Below are 22,179 nucleotides of genomic sequence, written 5' to 3' on the forward strand. Positions count from 1 at the left end.
TGCTGTCAAGTTCTGTAGTTTGAACGTGATGGAGTTCATTTTAAAGGAATGGAAAGTTACTACTGACAGTATTTTTACTTTAGTTTCCCAGAGGGGGAAAAAATTGTTTTATAAGTAAAATAATCAAAGTGCATCAATACTAGATGGGAAAACAAAGGAACCCAAATTGTAAAACTTTAATCTGACAAAATATGGCTTGGGTGTGTGTGATTCAAAAGCAACCCTAGGATAGCTGCTAAGAATTTACATTTGCCCCCTCACCCCAAACTCAAATATAAGCTGAGGTTTTTGGTGCTCTAGACAACTGCTTGGTTTATCTATATGGATTGGCTGTCCCTGGGTATTGGATGACATGGAAATATTCCATCAAAGCAAGTTATAGATGACAAGTTTTCTATAGGGTAGCACAAAAAAAAAAACCAATTTCCCTTAATTATTATGAATGTTCATGCTCAGATTATTCTTGTAAAACATTCTTATTTTACCCACATTTTAAATGTCCTCCATCTTGATGAACAAGTGCTGAAGGCATACCAATATAATTGTAACAACACATCTTCATCATTTATCAACACAGCCAAGCAATCATGGCTCTGAACAGTCAAGTGTAATAGGTTGCATTCTGAATGACTTCTTTCAAGAAACTTAAACAAGAAAAACTCAGAGGTGACCTGCATTTGTGATGATCAAAATAACAGTATGACAATATGGATGGGCTGGAGAGAGGGGAAAAAATAAAACGTTTACAAAATATCCAACACAGTATTTGCTGTATGTGGTGTGACATCATATTGCATAAACCAGGTGTCAAACTCATTTCTGTCGCGGGCCATTTTGTGTGATGGTATGATTTTCGCGGGCCGCATAAAATTTTCTTAAATATTATATATTGATTCAGAATTCAGTAGCATAATCAGGATAATTAAAACTCATATGTAATTAACATTTAAATTTTTATTCAGATCTACAGAATACAAGTAATTTAGTATGTATAGTGAAGAAATGGGAGTAAAGTGGCTGTTGATGAACTGGTAACCAAAGGAGCGCAAGGCAGCCAAAGTAACACACTTCTATTAGTTACAATTTATTAGGAAACGTTTTGGAAATTGCTACAAAGACTGAAGATGGATTTTGTAACAGTAACAATTTCCGAAATGTTTCCTAATAAATTGTAACTAATAGAGGTGTGTTACTTTGGCTGCCTTACACACTCCTTTGGTTTTAGTATATATAATTGTTATATTATTATTTTTATTTAAAAATTAAATATTCAATATATTTATGAAAATGATTAATTTGTTTTCCCGGAAACCTGCCAGCATTTACCCCCTACTAGTTTTTCAACATCAGGAGTCAAAGACTGGGAACATACAATTTTCAGTATGTCGGAAAGATGCTTATCTGTCAATCTCGATCTATATGCTGTTTTATTTAATTTCATACATGAAAATAATTATGTATGTACTCCCAAAGTAGCACATAATTTGCGCAGCAAACTTTTTAATTTCCGGGTATTTTTCACCTAAGTAAGAATATATTTTTGGAATTCCTACTTCTCGACATTTGTCTTTCAAAAATGAATCATTTTGGAAATCAATTAATTCCAGTTGAATCAAAGTGGGAGCTTTTCGATTTCAAATGAAAAAGGTCCAACAAAAAGAGAAAACATATCTTCTAACTCTTTAAAATCATTAAAACACTTATCAAATTAGTTTTTGATTTCCTCAATTTTGTCACAATATTGTGAGAAAGAGAAATTTTGATTTTGTGTTTTTAACTGCTCACAAGTAGGAAAATGGGTCAAAACGTCTTTTTTTTAATGATTTTTAAATGTTAGTTTTTGTACAAAGCTTGCTATTGCGTCGTAAATGTTCGTTATTAACTTATTTTTACCTTGCAATGAAATGTTAAGATTATTGAGGTGGCTTGTAATATCAATTAAATATGCCAAATCCTTAATCCACAAAGGATTTTTTTATAACTGATACATTTTCATTTAAGAAAAACTGTTATTTCCTCCAAAAGCATATAAAATCTCTTTAAAACTTTGTGAACTTCTGTATAACCATCGAACTTCTGTATAATAAGGAAGATTGTCAAACTCAGATTCTAAATCTTTAAGAAGAGAAGTAAATTGCCGATGGTTGAGTGCTCTCGCTCGAATAAAGTTGATTGTTTTTGTTGCTGTTTTCAATACATCGTTTATTTTTAATATTTTTAAACACAGAACTTATTGATGAATAAGGCAGTGGAAAGCCATGGTTTTTGGTTTATCTGGGTACTCAGCTTGTAATTTTCTAATAAATTTTGACAGAAATCCTCCATTTTCACCTGTCATTTTAGAAAAGTGTACGCTTCCACTTGACAGACAAGTCTGTCAAGTGGAAGCTTACACTTTTCTAAAATGCTCCACACAGCAGCAAAAATAACTTCGCCAGTTGTAGTTCCAAGAAGAGGGATAACTTCAGCAATTCTTCGGTGATCCTCATGTTATTATCGCAACCATGAAAAAATACAGCAACTTGAGCAACATCTCGTATATCTGTACTTTCATCAGTCGCATTTGAAAAGAACAAGACTTCTGTAGATATATCCTGTAGTTGTGAACTGATATTATCTGCCATTTCGCTAATTCTCTCTACCACTGTATTTCTTGATAATGAAATATCGCGAAATGATTGCACTTTTTCAGGACAGACGATTTCAGTGTGCTTTTATCATACATTCTTTAATTAACGAACCATCCGTGAACGATTTTGAACGTTTTGCTAACAAATAGCTTATTTCGTAACTTGCTCTTACTACTGATTCATTAGTTTTCATGAATTTTGTAAATACTTGTTGTTGACTATGAAGTGTTTTCTTCATTGTTTTTAATTTTTCTTCTCTTATTTTTCCTTTGAAGCCCGAATATTGTTCCTTATGATTAGAGTTATAATGCCGCTTAATGTTGTATTCTTTAGCAACACTAATATTTTCCTTACAAATTAAGCATGTAATTTTACTGTTCACTTCCATACAAAAATAGTTCAGCTCCCACTTTTCTTGGAATTTTCTTTCCTCATTATCAATTTTTCTTTTCTTGACTGGTGTTGAAAGCGACATTTCCTATATAAATTCTATAGTTGAAATTAAAATTATAAAAATGATTACTTAGGTATTTGTTAAATTATAGATAGCAAACACAACACCAGATCCCGACAAAGAAACTAGTACGAATGAAGTATCTTTTCAATAAAATTATAAAAAAACGTTGCACTTGCAATATTGTAATATTAGTTTAAATGTAAAAGAAATTTAGATTAAGATTTCTCCATTTAAAAAATAAAATGTAACTCTTTTATTTTTAAAGAAATAAACCAAAAAGTTACAATGTTATTTAAAGATAATAATTTCAATTTTCATTCATTTGAAATTACTATTTATATTTTTAGTTCTTTCTAATCAAGGCTCCATCAATCCAGTCTTTTATTTTTTAATTATTGTCAATTAAAATGATATTTTTATATTTATTACAGAGGTTTTTTAATCCTTATATTCTAGAATTATAAATAGGTACTTTTTAATTGTTTACTTTAACATTTTATTTTTGGGCATTGTGGGCTGCCAGTTTGACACCCTTGGCATAAACCATGAGGTGTACATAGGGACAGAGTTGTCATGAGCATTGTGAGTTAGCTGCTTCATTGAAGAATGGTCCATATGACTTGATCGGACTACAGACATGGTCACTTTCCCTTCATGGTTGTTTTCCTTGTGAAGCTGGTTGGAGGTTCCATTGCCCAAAACTATACACCCAGCTTATTCAGTCTGATCCAAATGAAAATAAGCTTCATCCAAAAACCAAGTGTTGCGTAACACTGCATTTCTTCCCTCTGCTCATGTGTTAGATTGAAGCCTGCTTATTATTTTTGGAAAGTTTATGCTGCACTGTAATCGTGTATGGAAGCATTGGTGGAACAAAACTAAGATATTTCAAGTCCTCTAACTGCTTTTCTCGAATATGCTGCCCTGTAACTTGGGTGGCTTAAACATTTTCTGGAGAACTAACAATGGCCACATGGGGTTCTTTTCATTCTTTTACACAGCCCTCCTTTTCAAATTGCTGGGATAATTGTTTCTTACAGATGCCCAGTGAGTTTCAAAATAATGCTGCTCTTTTTTTTTTTTGGTGAAAAGGGAGCACAACTTTACCTTCGGTTTGATTTAGTGGCATGACGTCTGCCATTTTGCTTGCTTGACAGGTGTATTGGGATTCATGAGCATGTAAAGTCTGTGACTTGTTTCTGCTCCCTGATAAATATTCTAACTGCAGGCTACCACTAACTTGAAACAAAATTTGGTCCTTGAGGTTGTCACAGACATTCTCTCAGATATGCCAGTCAAGCTGTACTTGCTACCTGGGAGTCTAAAATGCTGATGGAACTGATATTCAGGTGACACTCAAGTCAAGTGGACCCTATTTCGGTGAAGTCCGGACAGTCTGTGACAGCCAAATCCTCTGCTTGCACCTTCACGATGGTGGGACTGTTAGTAATCCTGGGTATAACCTCCATGCACAAATACATGGTGGGTGACCACCCAGGTGTGAACCAACGTAAGCAGGAGTCAAGGTGTGGCGCCCACACCACATGGAGGAACGCCGCCCCTCTATGTTACCAGGCAGTATTAGGTGGTAGATGACTCATCAACCGGTGAAATACCACCACTTTGCTTATTGGAGGCTTGAAGTGGTGGAACCCATGTTTAGTCTCTAGAGCTAAGTTCCGGTCAACCCTTCCCTATCTCTTAAATCATGCAGTATGATTGATGACTTTTGAGGTTATGATGAACGTCGTGGCGAGATCCAATATTCCTTACATTTCGAGGGTACAGCTCTAAAACGGTGTTCGCAGGCCGCCCGCCAGTTAGTACAACGGACCGAACCTATTGGTAACTCTCTAGGAGGCTTCTGGATCAGCTAGTGTATAATCTTGCTACCTCTACTCTGCCAGATAGTGACTGGATGGAGTCCGAGTAGTGTGTATGCAGGGAGCATTGTCGAGGCCACGTTATGTCAAGGATCTGGGTATATTCGTACCACGTGTACACCATATCCAAAAATTTCATTACTTCATACAGCATGTCCCACCCACTTTTTCTTACTATCGAATACACCATGAATTGCCAAACTAATAGAGAAAGCTTATCTGCGAAAAGATCTAAACCTCCGAAGCACTTCCTAATTCATTTCACAAATATACGTGGTCTCAATTCTAATCTGAACGATGTGCATTTCCACTTGCAGTCTGCCAAACCCCATGTACTTTTTCTGACAGAATCTCAGTTATCGGTTGATACAAGTACTGCTCATCTCAGATGCCCAAATTATTCGCTGTATGATTCCTTTCGCCTCAAAGGTGGTACTTGTGCATATGTCCGTTCTGATATTCCCTGTCAGAGACTTGGCAATTTGGAATCTCTTCTCTTTGATCTCCTCTGGCTTAAAATCTCTCTACCTCATTGTGTCAAATTCATCTGTTGTGTCTACCGTTCTCCCAACTCCACTAATCACTTGGAGCTCTTTGACTTCCTCTCTTTGCAACTTGACTTTCTCCAGTCCAACTTTCCTAACAGTGAGGTAATTTTCCTTGGTGATTTTAATGTTCACAACTCCAGCTGGCTTCCGTTTTCTAGTCACACCGACCCGGCTGGTCGAGATGCTGAGGCTTTTGCAATTACTAATGATCTAGCAAAGATTGTTCATTTACCTACAAGAATACCGGACAATCCTAATCATACAGCCAATATGCTTGATCTTTTTCTCACAAACAACCCTTCTAAGTACACGGTCGAAGTGAGAGGTCCTTTAGGCACTTCAGATCACAACTTGGTGATCGTCTCTTCTCCAATGGACCCTTTATCTCGTGACTATTCCCAACCTCGTGTTGTTTGGCATTACAAGAATGCAAAATGGGATGACCGGCGAGACTTCTTTTCCTTGGTTGGATTACTGTTTCAAAACTTCTGATGTCAACGTTTACTCAGATTGTGTCAGTGAAATTATTCTTGTAGGAATGGAATCCTTTATCTCACACTCCAATTTAAAATCTCGTCCTTTATCTAAATCTTGGTTTTCCAATAAATGTGCTAAGGCTGTTCAAGAGAAGAATGTTGCATATCGTAATTGGCTTGTTTCTAATTCTTCAGTTTCATTTTTTGCCTACACCAAAGCTCGCAACAATTGTAAAGCAGTTATTAATCAGTCCAAACTAGAGTTTGAACAGGCTAAGAGTAGAAAACTTGCTTCTTGCCCTAATGGTAGCCGAGCATTCTGGTCTCTTGCCAAAGCTATTGGCCGCAACTTTTGCCTTTCTCTGCTCCCTCCTCTGTCCAAATCAGATGGTTCTGTTGTCACTTCAGCCAAGGATAAAGCTGACCTGCTAGCATCCCATTTTTCTTCCAGCTCATGTATTAATGATCTTGGTAAAACACCTCCTACCATTCCCAACACGCTCCATTCAATGCCTCCTGTGGTCTTCCGTCAAAAGGATATCAGAAGGATTTTGATGAATCTTGATGCTAAGAAAGCTCCAGGTCCTGATGATATTTCTCCACTTGTTCTCAAAACCTGTGCTCCTGAACTTACTCCTATTCTTTGCCGCCTTTTTTCACTTTCTTATTCCAAAGGTGTTTTTCCTTCTGCTTGGAAATTTTCTCATATCCAGCCAGTTCCTAAAAAGGGTGACAAATCTCTCCCATCCAATTATCGTCCAATTGCAATTACTTCTATTCTTTCTAAAGTAATGCAGAAATCAATTAACCGCCAACTCTTAAACTACCTTGAAACCTTCCGTCTGATCAACGATCGCCAGTACGGATTCCATCAGTGTCGATCCACTGGTGATATTCTGGCTTATTTTACCCATTTATGGACTAATTCAATGGAAAGGTTCGGTGAAACACAAGTAGTTGCTCTTGACATCTCAAAGGCTTTTGATCGTGTTTGGCATAAAGGTCTTCTAAACAAGCTTCCATCTTATGGTTTGCCAACTGTTTTTAGTAATTGGTTATCCAGTTTTCTCACTGATCGCTCACTGAGGGTGATGGTAGATGGCTCTCTGTCTTCTAACTTCTCCACTAATGCCGGTGTCCCCCAAGGTTCAGTTCTTTCCCCCACTCTTTTCCTCTTGTATATCAATGACCTTCTTCCATTGACTGGAAATCCTATCCATAGTTTTGCCGATGATAGCACATTGCATTCCACTTTCCATTTTTTTGGCGCCTCCGTAGCCAGGTGGGAAGGAACATCAGTGTATAACACACGTTTCTTGATTAGACCGGGGTTCGAGCCCGTCACCACCAAATACGGAGGATGCGGAAAGGTCAGGAAATGACCACCGCATATTCTCGGAGCAATATGGCCTTAGTTGCTAATGCTCCTAAAAACCAAATAACAACAACTTTCCATTTTGAAAAACCTTGTCTTGCTCAATCAGCTTCAATTTTTTGAAAATTTGCTATCAATTCCTTAAATGCTGATCTTCAGGTAATTCTTCAGTGGGGCAAAGACAACTTAGTTGATTTTAACTCTTCTAAAACTCAGTCTTTTCTTATATCTCGCAAAAAGGATTCTTCTGCTCCTATGCTTATCTTTAGTGACACTCCGATCTCTTTTGGGGATTACCCTGACTTCTAATCTCTCTTGGCACAAGCACATTACAAATATTGCTTCCTCTGCATCTAAAAAACTTGGTTTTCTGTTTCGCTTTCGCTAATTGTTCTTACAGTTAAACTTGCAAGTCCTAAATTATGGCACACATCCGCTTGTCTTTGACCGGAATCGATTCATTTCAAAACGTCTAATTTAATTTTCAAATTTAGTAGTATTTTTCTTACATTTATAGTCTTCGTACTGCGCCCAGACGTTGTTGATTTTTCATTCTTATCTGCCATTATTAACTCTTCGAAAATGTAACTGCGTTGGTTGCATTAATTACGATACAATGTTCAAGTAAACTGTCCGTTATGCACGATGTCTAATACTGTACTGAGTGATGACTAGACTTCGGATAAATGCATATAACGCAAATATTACAAGCAATACACTTGATCATTTTTTAAAATGTTGATCTCAGAACTATGTAACAAGCCATTGTACTGCAATTAAATTAGCGCGCGAGAGAATTTCACCGAGCATGGGAATATTTCTCGAGTCTGCGTGGGAACCGTTTTAACTGTATTTTTTATATTCATTTTCAAGCTATCGACTCCATCAAATGAAACGATTTCATTAAATATGCCAAAAATGCAATCTTTAAAAGAACGTTATAGTCAGATAGTGGTTATAATATAAGAACAGCGTTATAGCGAATCAGCTTAAAGCGAACCGCGTTATAACGGGGGCCTGCTGTAATTATATTATTTTGGATTTTTTTTTAATAGCATTTCCTTGACAAATATTTTTTTAGCTCTCCATCCTCAAACATACATATTACTAGAGTAGTATCAACTTGAATACTTTATCAAAATAAAAATTAAAAAAAAATATATATATATATAATCATCAAGAATAATACAATAGAGAACCACCCTAGCCCAACTACATATTTCTACCATAATCATCTTTCTACTTTACTAGCCTCTACATCTTATGTCCTGTGAGCCATTAGTTTACCGAACACAACATCAGGGCTCTATTTTCTAACTTTACCCAATCTATTTTTCGCCTTAACAAAGTTTAGCTGACTTCTATCGCTACTTTGTCAGCTATTATATTTCTTAACTAACCTGCGCAGTTTGAGCATCATGTACTTAACCTGGCGTAGCTTCACCGCCCATGTCATTTCATTCCATTTCAAAAAAACACACACCAAAATTTGTCTAACGCTAGGCGCCACTAGCATACCCATGCATAAATACACTGGTAACCCACTGACACAATCTTTTCTCTCAGTCCGGCCTGTAGCGGTAAGTTCTTGTCATTCGGATGTTCCTTGCCTTTGTCTTTGCTTTTTCTACTTTCATAGCGTTCCACTTACTTCTGTAAGGTCATCCATGTTCTGTATGTAATTGCAAACACGTGGACTTTCACACGTCTACTTTGCCACAGAGCATGTCGGAAACAGAAGTAAGAACATTGCTGTCTTTTTCATGATTTTGGTGGATGACCTCTGATGAAGACACAAAAATTATGAAAGACTGCAATGCTATCTCCACCTTGGTCGTTTTTTCAAAAATTCATTTGGTTTACTTTTCAATCGTTACAATTATTTTTTCCGGTTCCTTTCTTTCCCCCTTCGTTCACAATGTATATCGCTCCCAGGGTACACTGTATTTTCATTAGTTTATTTCTATGCATAAACAGCTACTTACTGTATGTTATACTAATAATATTTTATTATATATATATATATATATATATATATATATATATTTTTTTTTTTTTTTTTCCCTGTATGTTCTGCATTCTAAGAGATCAAAGTTTCCCATACCTTTTGCTTAATTTATTTTTATCATATCAGTTAGTGCAATAGCATCATTTCTATATGCATGATTCTTATATAGCATCATTCTTATACAATGTATAAGAATGATGCCATTGCACTAACTGACAGCATGTTTTTTATACACATTCAGTAATATACCATACACATTCAGTAAATACATAAAATTCTGCACGTATAGAATTATTTACTGCATATGGAAATTACAGTATTGCAATAATTTATAGGATTTAAGGCTTTTTAGCCCTAAATCCTATGTTTCGTTTATTTTATGGATTCCGTGTGATATACTGAATTTTCATGCTCTCCAAATTGTCTTTTACTTAATTGATAGTAGTAGTAGTAATGGCATGTGATGCAAGAAAGCAAGTGTATGAGCTTATGCAGCATCAGCCAAAAAAAAAAAAAAAAATCACACCATTCCCTCCAAATGCCTGTCCAGTTCCTCTTAAATTTATTTAACCTATCAACTTCCACAACGACAGATGGAAGTTCCAGCAATTAACCACCCGCTGGCTAAAGGCAAATTTCCACACATCATCTATTCTACATCTGTCTTTTCTTAATTTCAATTTGTTCCTTTAGGTTCGTAATCTGAACAAGTGGAAGGATCCCATAAGAATTCAGCGTGCTCAACCCATTCAAGGCCTTATACACCTCAATCAGATCACCGTGCAGGTGCCTAGTCTCCAGCCACTGCAATTTGCAGAACTTAAGCCTCTCTCTCTGTTGGTAATAGGATCCCTTCATTCCCTTCACCAGTCTTGTTGCCCTTCTCTGTATCTGCTCAAGTAAATCTACATCCTTCCTAAAATGAGGCCTTCAGACCTGTATGCAGTACTCAAGTCATGGCCTGACCATTGCCTTATACAGAGGAACAATCACCTCCTTTTCCCTGCTAGTCATTTCTATATATTGATGATGATCCCTGGCGCCTCCGTAGCCATGTGGGAAGGAGTAGCAGTGCGTAGCACACTCTTCTTGATTAGACCGGGGTTCGAGCCCGTCACGACCAAATACGGAGGATGCGGATAGGTCAGGGAATAACCACCGCACCGGAGCAATATGGCCTCAGTTGCTAATGCTCCTAATAACAACAACTATGATGATCCATTATTGGTATTGATAATGAAAAGAAACATTACTGAATTATTTATTCAGTCAAATTGTTTGCTGCATTACTTATAGGTAGTTCAAAGCCACTGTAATTCTAATGTTCTTTGAAAACAAGCCCAAAGTCTCAATTTTAGTTAAATGGCTAAATTCAGTCATTTTGTTTCAAGAATTATTTTAATTGTTTATTTAAATATAAAATATAAACAGATAACAATAAATTTTAAACTTTTTTTTTTTTAATGAAAACCCCAAGCACTAGAGGTATTAGAACCTATAATACTGTGTATGGGGTGAAGGTTGATAAGACAAAAGAAGATACTTGTTGACATTACTTGAATTTCTGTAGATTGTAATTTTCAGGAAATAAGTATGAAAGGAGGTTGTTCCAGAAAATGGCAGTTGAAGAAATAAATGAAGAAGAAAAGTTGGTTCTTTGAGTTTGAAGTTGGACAGTAAAAAGATGTTGACTGGTTGTGGCGCATCTTCAGACTGGTTTAGAAGAGAGAGTGGGAATTAAAGAAGCCAATTCAGAAGAACAGTGCCCACACAGAAGTATCTACAGAAAAGGAATGCAGCATAAACAGAACATCTGAGACAGTGGAGAATCTTTGTTAGAGATGGATCATTAATTCACCTAACTATCCTCTTTTGAATGTGGGTCTAGAAGCCTAAGAGGTTTTGGGGTCTTCTGCAGATATGGAAACAATATTCCATGATAGGGCAGATTTGAGATTCGTACATAGTGAGCAGCTGTTTGGAAGAAAAGTGACACCAATAGTGAAAGGGAAAATCTAGTCTTTTAGATGCAGAGGAAGCAATATTTGTGATGTGCTTACGCTAAGAGAGATTAGAAGTCAGGGAAATCCCTAACAGAGGTATGTGATCTTGTCCAGAAGGATCCTTTAATTTACAGGAGGATAAGAATGGGAGAAAGAACTGAACTTTGGGGAACCAGCATTAGTGGAGAAGTTAAAGACAGAGCTATCTACAATCTGCAACGAGTGGTCAGAGAGAAAACTGGATACTCAATTACAAAAAAACAGTCGACAAACCATAAGGTGGAAGATTATTTACAATTACAAAAAAAACAGTCGACAAACCATAAGGTGGAAGATTATTTAGAAGACATTTATACCAACCACTATCAAAAGCCTTTAAATTGTCAAGAGTAACTGCTTGAGTTTCCATTGAATTTGTCCACAGATGGGTAATAAGCTAGTATATCACCAATAGATCGACACTGATGGAATATCTACTGCGATCATTGAGCAGATGGAAGGTTTCTAAATAGTTTAGGAGTTGGCAGTTATGGATTTCTCCATTACTTATGAAAGAGAAGAAGTAATTGAATTGGAGGGATTTATCACCATTTTTAGGAATTGGCTGGATAACAAATTTGTAGCAGAAGGGAAAACACCTGTGACATAAGAAAGTGTAAAAAAGGTGACACAGAACAGGCATAAGCTCAGGAGCACAGATTATGAGAATAAGTGGAGAAATACCATCAGGACCTGGAGTCTTTCTTGACATCAAAACTATTCAAAATTCTTTTGGTGGAAGACCACAGGAGGCATTGTATGGAGTGTGCTGGGAATGGTAGGAGATGGTTTACCAAGTCATCAATACAAGAGTTAGAAGAAAAGTAGAATGCCAGCAAGCCAGTCTCTATCAGGGAATAGAGATTGGCAAAAATTGCTTTGGCAGGAGACCAGAATGCTCAACTACCATTTGGACGAGAAGAAAGTTTTATACTTTTATCATGTTTAAAATCTAGTTTGAACCGATTAATGATTGCTTTATAATTGTTGAGCTTTTGTGTAGACAGAAAATGAACCTGGAGATTTTGATCTCCAGGTTCATTTTCTGTTGATAAGACTGTTGCATACTGCAAGCCAGTTGCAGTATGCAACAGTCTTATCTTGAACAGCCTTAGCATATTTATTGGAAAATCAAGGTTTAGTTGAAGGATGAAGTTTTAGGGTGGAGTCTGGAATAAAGGATTCCATATCTACAAGAATAATTTCACTGACACGATCTGAGAAAATGTTAACATCAGAAGATTTAAAACAGTACTCCTTCCAAGGAAAAGAAAACAAATCTTACAGATCATCCCATTTTTTTTTTTTTTTTTTTTTTTTTTCAGTCTTGTAATGCCAAACCATGAGGTTGAGAAAGGTTCCAGTGGAGAAAAGATGATCATCAAGTTGTGATCTGAGGTGCTTAGAGCACCTTTCACTCAGTGTGCTTGGAAGGGTTGTTTGTGAGAAAAAGATCATGCATGTTGGCCATGTGGTTAGGATTTTTTGGTTTTCTGGATTCTAAATGAACAGTCTGTGGAAGGTCATTAGTAATTGCAAAAGACTCAGTGTCTCGACCAACCGGGTCCATGGGACTAGCAAACGGAAGTCACCTGGAGTTGCGAACATTAATCACCGAGGAAAACTACCTCACTGTCGTTATGTCACAATTAATATAGTATATGTTACAAAGGTTTGTTTTTAATAAATTTAATACATTCATAAATTCTATTTTAAAAATATTAACTATTACAAGGGTAACTATTAATTGCTGCAGTAACTATTATTTCTTAAGGAGCTCAATGCAAAAAAGCATTGTTACTCAAAGGGTTTACTACAAAACTGTTATTACTAAAGAGTTTCAGAAAGAGAAAGTTTGGTAACCACTGCTCCAGATGGTAGAGGAGATCACTCGAATCAAAAGAATTGTTGATCCTTTGCATTAAGTAGTGATCCAGCAGAAGTTTTCATAGCTCCTCTCCCCATTCATGCACATGTATAAAGTTTTAGATATCTCTGAAACTTCCTAGGTAGCTGACTTCCCTGAGATCTATGCAGAGAAGTGATAGATCAACAGATAAGTTTTCCTATTTATATATTACATTTATTTGCATGGCAATTAATTTTAATTCAAAATTGTTTTTCAGGTATACTCCTGTTGGACGATCTTTTTTCTCATCTCCAGATGGTTATTATCATCCTTTGGGTGGTGGAAGAGAGGTATGGTTTGGTTTTCATCAGAGTGTTCGGCCAAGCCAGTGGAAAATGATGCTTAATATAGATGGTAAGTAAAGAATGTGTTGCTGCAGTGTGTGTGGGTGTGTTGTTAGTACACCTTGATTCCATGAGAAAGATTGCTTCTTAGGAGTAATCATTTTACTATTCCTCAAGATATTTTGTAAGAAATCTTGAGATATAGTAACTGTATATAAGCCAGTTTGACAGTCTTTATAGTTACCTTGTTCTTTGCATATTCGTTTTCTGTTTTGGCTTTACACATTTTTCTAGTGAATTTTTCCTTGCATACTTTGGAGACCACAGCAATAAAGTATTAACCTGCAGTGTGTGTGGTGGTGGTGGTGGGGGGGGGGGATTAACTGGTTTGAAGTTTGATTATGTGCATGTACCTTTCCTTTGGATGTTGTTTCCAAACTAATGTATTCCAAAGTTAACATGTTTCTTCAATCGCAAAATAATTTACAGTACACAATTCCCATTGCAGACAGCCTGGGGAATGTAACCTAAAAATCTTGCCGGGATATGAAGTAACATAAAAATTTGCATAATGTGCCTATGGCAGTATTTTATAAATTGCACTAAATTCAATAAAATTAACTACAGTAACGAATCAAAAGTTAATATGCTCATGAAATAATTAGGCATTAACCTTTCATGACATTACTGAATGATCAAGATTAAATCTGATGACATATGTGGGTACAGTATAGTCATCAAAATGACTTATGCTTGCCACCTCTGTAATCAGTCCATGGACCATATATCAAAGTTGATATTGGTGGAATTGAGGGCATCAGCGATGTTAGGAAGGTGTCTTCTGAATGTCAAGCACTATCAGAAGTTTGAGCAGAACACTTGGAGTGCTTCTGAGAGTGCCATCCAGAATCTGCCAGCCCAGTGCCTCCCTGTTGGGTGTTATGGACAGTGGTGTAGAGGCCATTTCCATTGTGTTTTAATATATACACTTGCTACTGGACTGGAGTTCAGTTGGCCCACATCAGGAGCCAGAATTCTTCAAGTCCCCAAAGTTTCTTCAACACTGATAGGGGTGGATGGGTACATGGACCAGACTTGTATAACATAAATTAAAACTGAAATGGTAAAGTAGAAATTGTCTGAGATATTAACAGACATAAAGGTTTCAAAATACAGAATACCTTTTGGCTTTTTATCAGAGGTAGTAGTGGTAGTGACATGTGATGCAAGAAAGCAACTGTATGAGCTTATTATGCAGCTTCAGCCAAAAAAAAAATAAATAAATTAAAAAAAAATAATAATAATAAAATAAAATAAAAAAAAATTGCCCCATTCCCTCCTTAAATTTATTTAACCTGTCAACTTCCACAATGACAGATGGAAGTTTGTTCCAGCAATTAACCACCCGCTGGCTAAAGGCAAATTTCCGCACATCTATTCTACATCTGTCTTTTCTTAATTTGAATTTATGCCCCCTTAGGTTCGTAATCTGAACAAGTGTAAGGATCCCATCAGAATTCAGCGTGCTGAACCCATTCAAGGCCTTATATACCTCAATCAGATCACTGCTACTCTCCAGCCACTGCAATTTGCAGAAGTTAAGCCTCTCTTGGTAAGAGGATTTCTCTTCATTCCCCCTCACCAATCTTGTTGCCCTTCTCTGTACACGCTCAAGTAAATCTACATCCTTCCTAAAATGAGGCCTCTAGACCTGTACGCAGTACTCAAGGCATGGCCTGACCATTGCCTTATACAGAGGGACAATCACCTCCTTCTCCCTGCTAGCAAAATTCCTATATATCATTGACAAAACCCCATGACCTGCCCTGGCAGCCTGTCTGCATTGCTCAGAAAACTTCATATCTGACTGCACAATTACTCCCAGGTCTTTTTCATTTTCTACCACCTTAAGTGTAGTACCACACAGTTGGTACGTTTCTCTGGGGTTACTTCTTCCCATATACAGTACTTTGCATTTGTCAAGGTTAAACTTCAGTTGCCACTTCTTAGCCCATCTGCCCAAATTATCAAGATCCTGTTGTAGTAGCACACTGCCATTACTGTCATTAACAACCCTGCAACCCTTTGTATCATCTGCAAACTTCGACATTAAGCCTGATATGCCTTCATCAATATCATTGATAAATATACAAAACAACAATGACCCTAACACCGAACCCTGTGGACTCCACTAATAACATTAGTCCACGAAGAACAGCACCCATTGATTACCACCCTCTGTTTTCTCCCACTTAACCATCCTTTTATCCATTGTAGCAACTTACCCTTAATACCATTCTGCTCCAATTTGTACAATAGTCTTCCATGCGCAACAGTGTCAAAAGCTTTCCTGAAATCCAAATATATGATATCAAAATTATTTTTTGCATCTAGTTCCTTTGTAACCACATCATAATATCCTATCAAATTTGTCAGACAAGACTTTCCCTTAACAAACCCATGCTGTGTCTGAATTATTGCTGCAGTCTTGTCTAGATGATCCTGCAATGCATCTTTAACCAGTGACTCCATTATTTTACCCGGAACAGAAGTTAAACTAACTGGTCTGTAATTACGGGCACAAAGTGGCAAGAGTGCTGTGACTCGGGGGAGAACTGAGAGGGGCGATTCTCCAATGCATTACAGCCTAAAAAAATGTGCGACTTGTGAAATGTTTGCCGAACTCTCTGAAACGGAACATGATATTGCCATGTGGTATGTCTTTGTGTGTGCGCGATGTACGGAGTGTAAGGAAATCAGGCGACAACTCAGTGTTGTTATGGGCCTATATGAGAGTTTGAAGGACAGGGTGGATGCCCTCGAAAGATCTAAATTGAGGGGCCCATTGGACTCTCAGCTGCCCACATCAACGCCAGAGCTTGAACTTGGTCATCATGCAACACAGCGGCAACCCCCAAGGCAGAATGCGCTGGTCCCTCAGGAACTAGTAGTTCTTGGAGATTCTATTGTCAGGGGAAACGGGAAACATGCTTTGTAAAAAGGATAGGTGATACAGGACCAGGGTATGTCTGCCAGGGGCAAAGGTTGATGACGTTGTAGAGCGGATATCATCTTTTAAGGGCACAAAAGGTGATATAGTTGTACACGTTGGCACTAATGATATTAGGAGTTGGAGACCGGCAGGATTACTTAACAAGTACAGGTCACTGTTGAACAAAAGCCGAGAATTAGGATTGAATTTGAAAGTGTCTGCAATTCTGCACAGACATGATAGAAGGGAGTATATGATGGGAGCCTTGTCGATCAATTCGGCCCTGGAAAGAATGTGCAAGGCTCAAGGGGTAGAATTTTTTCCAGCCTGGACTGTACTTGTTAACAGGAGAGACTGCTTCTATAGGGATGGGATACACTTAAATAGAAAGGGTGCAAGAATATTTGCTGATGCTATCGAAGCAGTGTTAGGTGGGTCGGAAAACTGATAGCTTGGGGGGATACAAGGACTAATAGTTTAACAGTAGCTGTAGGCAGAGGTGAAGGTGATTCTTGCAGAACTTCTATTAGAATAAGTAGCGAACTGGAGCATGGGGTGTTGGGGGTTTCAGGGACGGATGGCATTCATCCTGAAATAGGTGGGTATATGGGATGTGTTAGGGTAACTAAGAATAGGAGTAGGAGCATGTATACCAATGCTAGAAGTATAGTAAATGAATTTGAAGTGTTGGTCAAGACATCAAAGGCAGATATTGTTGGGATGGAAGAGACGTGGTGTCACACAGATATAAGGAATGCAGAACTGGAATTTGGGGAGTACAATGTGTACAGAAAGGATAGACAGGATAGAAAGAGAGGTGGTGTTATGCTGTTAATTAAGAAAAACATAAAATCAGAAGAAGTGCATCCAGTTGATATAGATGAACAGTGCACTGTTGAGTCAGTTTTGTGTGACATAAGCACTGCGAAAGCAAAAATAAGAGTAGGAGTGTGTTATAGGCCTAATGACTCAAATGAGTACAATGAACAATTGTACAGGGAAATAGAGTGGGCTAGTAAATCGGAATGTCTTATAATGGGGGATTTTAACTTCCCAGATATTGACTGGAACTTGTGGGTTGGTCACCCACACACTAGTCAGATTTTGTGGATTTATTGGATGATTGTTTTCTGCAGCAGCATGTTCGAGAGGCAACCAGAGAAAGTAATACTCTTGATCTGGTTATCAGCAGTGATCATTCGTGTATTTAGAATTTGCAGATAAAGGAACCACTAGGTGGCAATAATCACAGTGTACTGATGTGGGATTTACTTAAAGATTTAATTACCATCAGGATTAAAGGAAAGGGTTTTTGCTTCCGTAAAGGTGAGTACAGTGGTCTCAGGTAGTTTTTTTTTTTTTTTTAAATTCTGTACAGTGGGATCAACTGATGATGTTACCAACAGTAAATTCTAAGTGGGAAGCATTCCAGGAATTAATCATGGATGCTACTAAAGGTTTCATACCTATTAAGAAATATTGTTCAAGGTTTAGGCCTAAATGGTTATCTAATGAACTAATGAGACTCGTAACAGAGAAGAAAAATGCATGGGATGCATATAAATTGTCAAGCGACTCAGAAGCCTATGGCAGATATAAGCTAGTCTGTAATCAGGTCACAAAGGAGGTTAGGCAGGCGAAGGCAGATTACGAGAAATCCCTGGCAAAAGATGCTAAGAAAAACAGCAAGGATTTCTTTACTTATATAAACTCTAAAAGGAAGGGGATGAATCTGATTTGTCCACTTGATATCGATGGTTTGACTGTTGATGATCCTGCTCAGATAGCAAACAAACTGAATGAGTATTTTGCATCTACATTCACACATGAGGAATTATTAAGGTTTGAAAATGGCAGAAGGTTATCAAATTGTAGCAGGATATTTAATGATTTTGTAATAACTGAGAGCAAAGTGGAGAAGAAATTGTTGAAGTTAAACATAAGAAAAGCACCTGGGGTGGATAGGATCTATCCAGTTATATTAAAGGAGGCAGCAAAGCAACTAAGCAAAGCAACTAGCCATAATTATGAGAGCATCCTTGGACTCGGGGGAGGTTCCCACGGACTGGAGATGTGCAAATGTATCTCCAATTCACAAAGGGGGATTGAGGGGTGACACGAGTAATTACAGACAAATTTGATAGGATATTATGATGTGGCTACAAAGGAACTGGATGCAAAAAATAATTTTGATATCATATATTTGGATTTCAGGAAAGCTTTTGACACTGTTGCACATGGAAGACTTGTGCAAATTGGAGCAGAATGGTATTAAGGGTAAGTTGCTACAATGGATAAAAGGATGGTTAAGTGGGAGAAGACAGAGGGTGGTAATCAATGGGTGCTGCTTTTTGTGGACTAATGTTATTACTGGTGTCTCACAGGGTTTGGTGTTAGGTCCACTGTTGTTTTGCATATTTATCAATGATATTGATGAAGGTATATCAGGCTTAATGTTGAAGTTTGCAGATGATACAAAGGTTGGCAGGGTTGTTAATAACAGTAATGGCAGTGTGCTACTGCAACAGGATCTAGATAATTTGGGCAGATGGGCTAAGAAGTGGCAACTAAAGTTTAACCTTGACAAATGCAAAGTACTGCATATGGGTAGAAGTAACTCCAGAGAAACGTACCAACTGTGTGGTACTGCACTTAAGGTGGTAGAAAATGAAAAAGACGTGGGAGTAATTGTGCAGTCAGATATGAAGTTTTCTGAGCAATGCAGACAGGCTGCCAGGGCAGGTCATGGGGTTTTGTCAATGATATATAGGAATTTTGCTAGCAGGGAGAAGGAGGTGATTGTCCTTCTGTATAAGGCAATGGTCAGGCCATGCCTTGAGTACTGCATACAGGTCTGGAGGCCTCATTTTAGGAAGGATGTAGATTTACTTGAGCATGTACAGAGAAGGGCAACAAGATTGGTGAGGGGAATGAAGGGATTCTCTTACCAAGAGAGGCTTAAGTTCTGCAAATTGCAGTGGCTGGAGACTAGGCACCTGTGCGGTGATCTGATTGAGGTATATAAGGCCTTGAATGGGTTGAGCACACTGAATTCTGATGGGATCCTTCCACTTGTTCAGATTACGAACCTAAGGGGGCATAAATTCAAATTAAGAAAAGACAGATGTAGAATAGATGTGCGGAAATTTGCCTTTAGCCAGCAGGTGGTTAATTGCTGGAACAAACTTCCATCTGTCGTTGTGGAAGTTGATAGGTTGAATAAATTTAAGGAGGAACTGGACAGGCATTTCGAGGAAATGGTGTGATTTTTCTTTTTTTTGGCTGATGCTGCATAAGCTCATACACTTGCTTTCTTGCATCACATGCCACTACTACTATTACTCGTGTCACCCTTTGATCCCCCTTTGTGAATTGGGGATACATTTGCACATCTCCAGTCCAAATTTGTCAGACAAGACTTTCCCTTAACAAACCCATGCTGTGTCTGAATTATTGCTGCAGTCTTGTCTAGATGATCCGGCAATGCATCTTTAACCAGTAACTCCATTATTTTACCCGGAACAGAAGTTAAACTAACTGGTCTGTAATTACTTGTGTCACCCTTCGATCCCCCCTTTGTGAATTGGAGATACATTTGCACATCTCCAGTCCGTGGGAACCTCCCCTGAATCCAAGGATGCTCTCATAATTATGGCTAAGGATTTGCTTAGTTGCTTTGCCGCCTCCTTTAATATAACTGGATAGATCCCATCCACCCCAGGTGCTTTTCTTATGTTCAACTTCAACAATTTCTCCTCCACTTTGCTTTCAGTTATTACAAAATCATTAAGTATCCTGCTACAATTTGATAACCTTCTGCCATTTTCAAACCTTAATAATTCCTCATGTGTGAATGTAGATGCAAAATACTCATTCAGTTTGTTTGCTATCTGAGCAGGACCATCAACAGGTGCTTGATCCACGGATCTCTTTGTTATACGATAATTATTATTATTACTATTGTTAGCCATATGGTGCAAGGAAGCCTGAGGCTTATACTGCACCAGCCAAGAAAGAATTCCTGAGAGAGAATCAGAAAGTAGAAGGGAATTGCCAAGAAAGAGAAGAATGATGATATTTAGCTCAAGAACCTGGCTGTGCCAAGCCCATACTCATCAGATGTTGAGTCCCTCAGGTTAATGTTTCCTGTGAACTTGTATTGGCACTCAAGGGGAAATTGGGAGTGTAGCAATCTAGGCAGTCAAAACAGGTATCCAAGCCTGAAGGGGCTTCAAGAGACTGTCTGAAACCTCCAATTATTGATCTTTTTGATATAATATGTATATTGACATTAGTTGGGCAGAAATCTGATGGGCAGCGTCCTTGAAAATGCACTTCTCAATTTCAGAAATTAGGAGAAAAAAGAAATGGGCCTATATTGGCAGCTTGATGTTCTGTATACTAAAGTAAACTCTGGAATCAAACAAAGCATCTAATATCATTTTCTCCAATATAATATTTTACAATTCATTCACTGATGAAATCGGAAACAGTTTCAGTCAATGGGGAATAGCATCAATTGCCATCATTTTCTTTTTGAGAAAGGCACTTGTGCCAGTTAGTTTTCCCTTCAGAAATTATTTTAGTTGGGATTATTTTGTCATATTTTAGTTTTATATATTGTCTGTTCATGGTTCACTGGAAAATTCTGTTCTTTTCTAAGGGAGAAATAGAAAACCATTTGTTAGTCATTCCTTTATACCTCACTCTGATATGAATATAAGAAAAGCTATGTTTTGTTGAAGTTAACTTACATTTGCTTTGTTGGGGGGGGGATTCTATGAATAAAATATACACTGACTATCAATTGTGTTATATATTATTGTAATGTGAATGTACAGAGCACAAAGCATCGAGCTTTGTGCTCTATATATTCATATTTTGATAAATATGAATGATAAACAGAGCACTTAAGGAATTTAAGTGGAATTAGTATGTCAAATGTCAATATATTTATAATTACATTATCAAATAGTACAATCATAAATTAAATCTTATAGTACATTAACATCAGATCTTTGCAAAGAAGCAAATTTATTATAAGGTGAAAGCTGGAAATATAATAACGTGTAAATTTAAACCCCACATTTATAAATTTTTTTGATAAACTCGTTACTCAAAGTAAGACAACAGTTATGGTACTGTGTGTGTACCTGTGCACACACGGGGTGTTTCATTTAAAAGGCACTAGGTCTTGCTTACTTTTAGGCTATTTGTCTCCAATGCATTTTTTGTATGGACAGAAATTTTTGAATTTAATGTTAAAATTAGACTAAGTATTACCGTTTAGATTTTACAATTTTTAAATTAATTTTCCTGATCAAATGCTTTTTTTTTTTTTTTTTTTTTTCTCTCAGTATGAAAGTTGTTTCCCCATATTTGGTTTAGTCTAAAACATCTTTTATTTGAAAAAAATATATATAATAAAAAATGGTTTTAGCATTAGAAGATGATACAGAACTGCACTCATACCACCCTTTCACAATTAAATGCATTTACTAAAGAGCAAGTATCACACAACTGTTGTTAGGTCAGAGACATGGGGTCACACAGATACAAGCAGTGCAGAATTGGA

At 37.3% G+C, this 22,179-nt stretch overlaps 1 protein-coding gene across 1 annotated transcript in view; it reads left to right on the forward strand.

Annotated features, from left to right (window-relative positions):
- LOC150075329 (protein argonaute-2-like) overlaps positions 1 to 22,179 on the forward strand; it is a 384,361-nt gene that overhangs the window by 129,944 nt on the left and 232,238 nt on the right. Inside the window, exon 5 of the mRNA XM_090388732.1 lies at positions 13,546 to 13,682. Within this exon, the coding sequence (XP_090244858.1) occupies positions 13,546 to 13,682 (137 nt within the window). The remainder of the gene's footprint in view (positions 1 to 13,545; positions 13,683 to 22,179) is intronic.

The sequence above is a fragment of the Mastigoproctus giganteus genome, chromosome 14 (assembly GCF_048544385.1).
Source record: "Mastigoproctus giganteus isolate SK-2022 chromosome 14, ASM4854438v1, whole genome shotgun sequence".
Classification (NCBI taxonomy): domain Eukaryota; kingdom Metazoa; phylum Arthropoda; class Arachnida; order Uropygi; family Thelyphonidae; genus Mastigoproctus; species Mastigoproctus giganteus.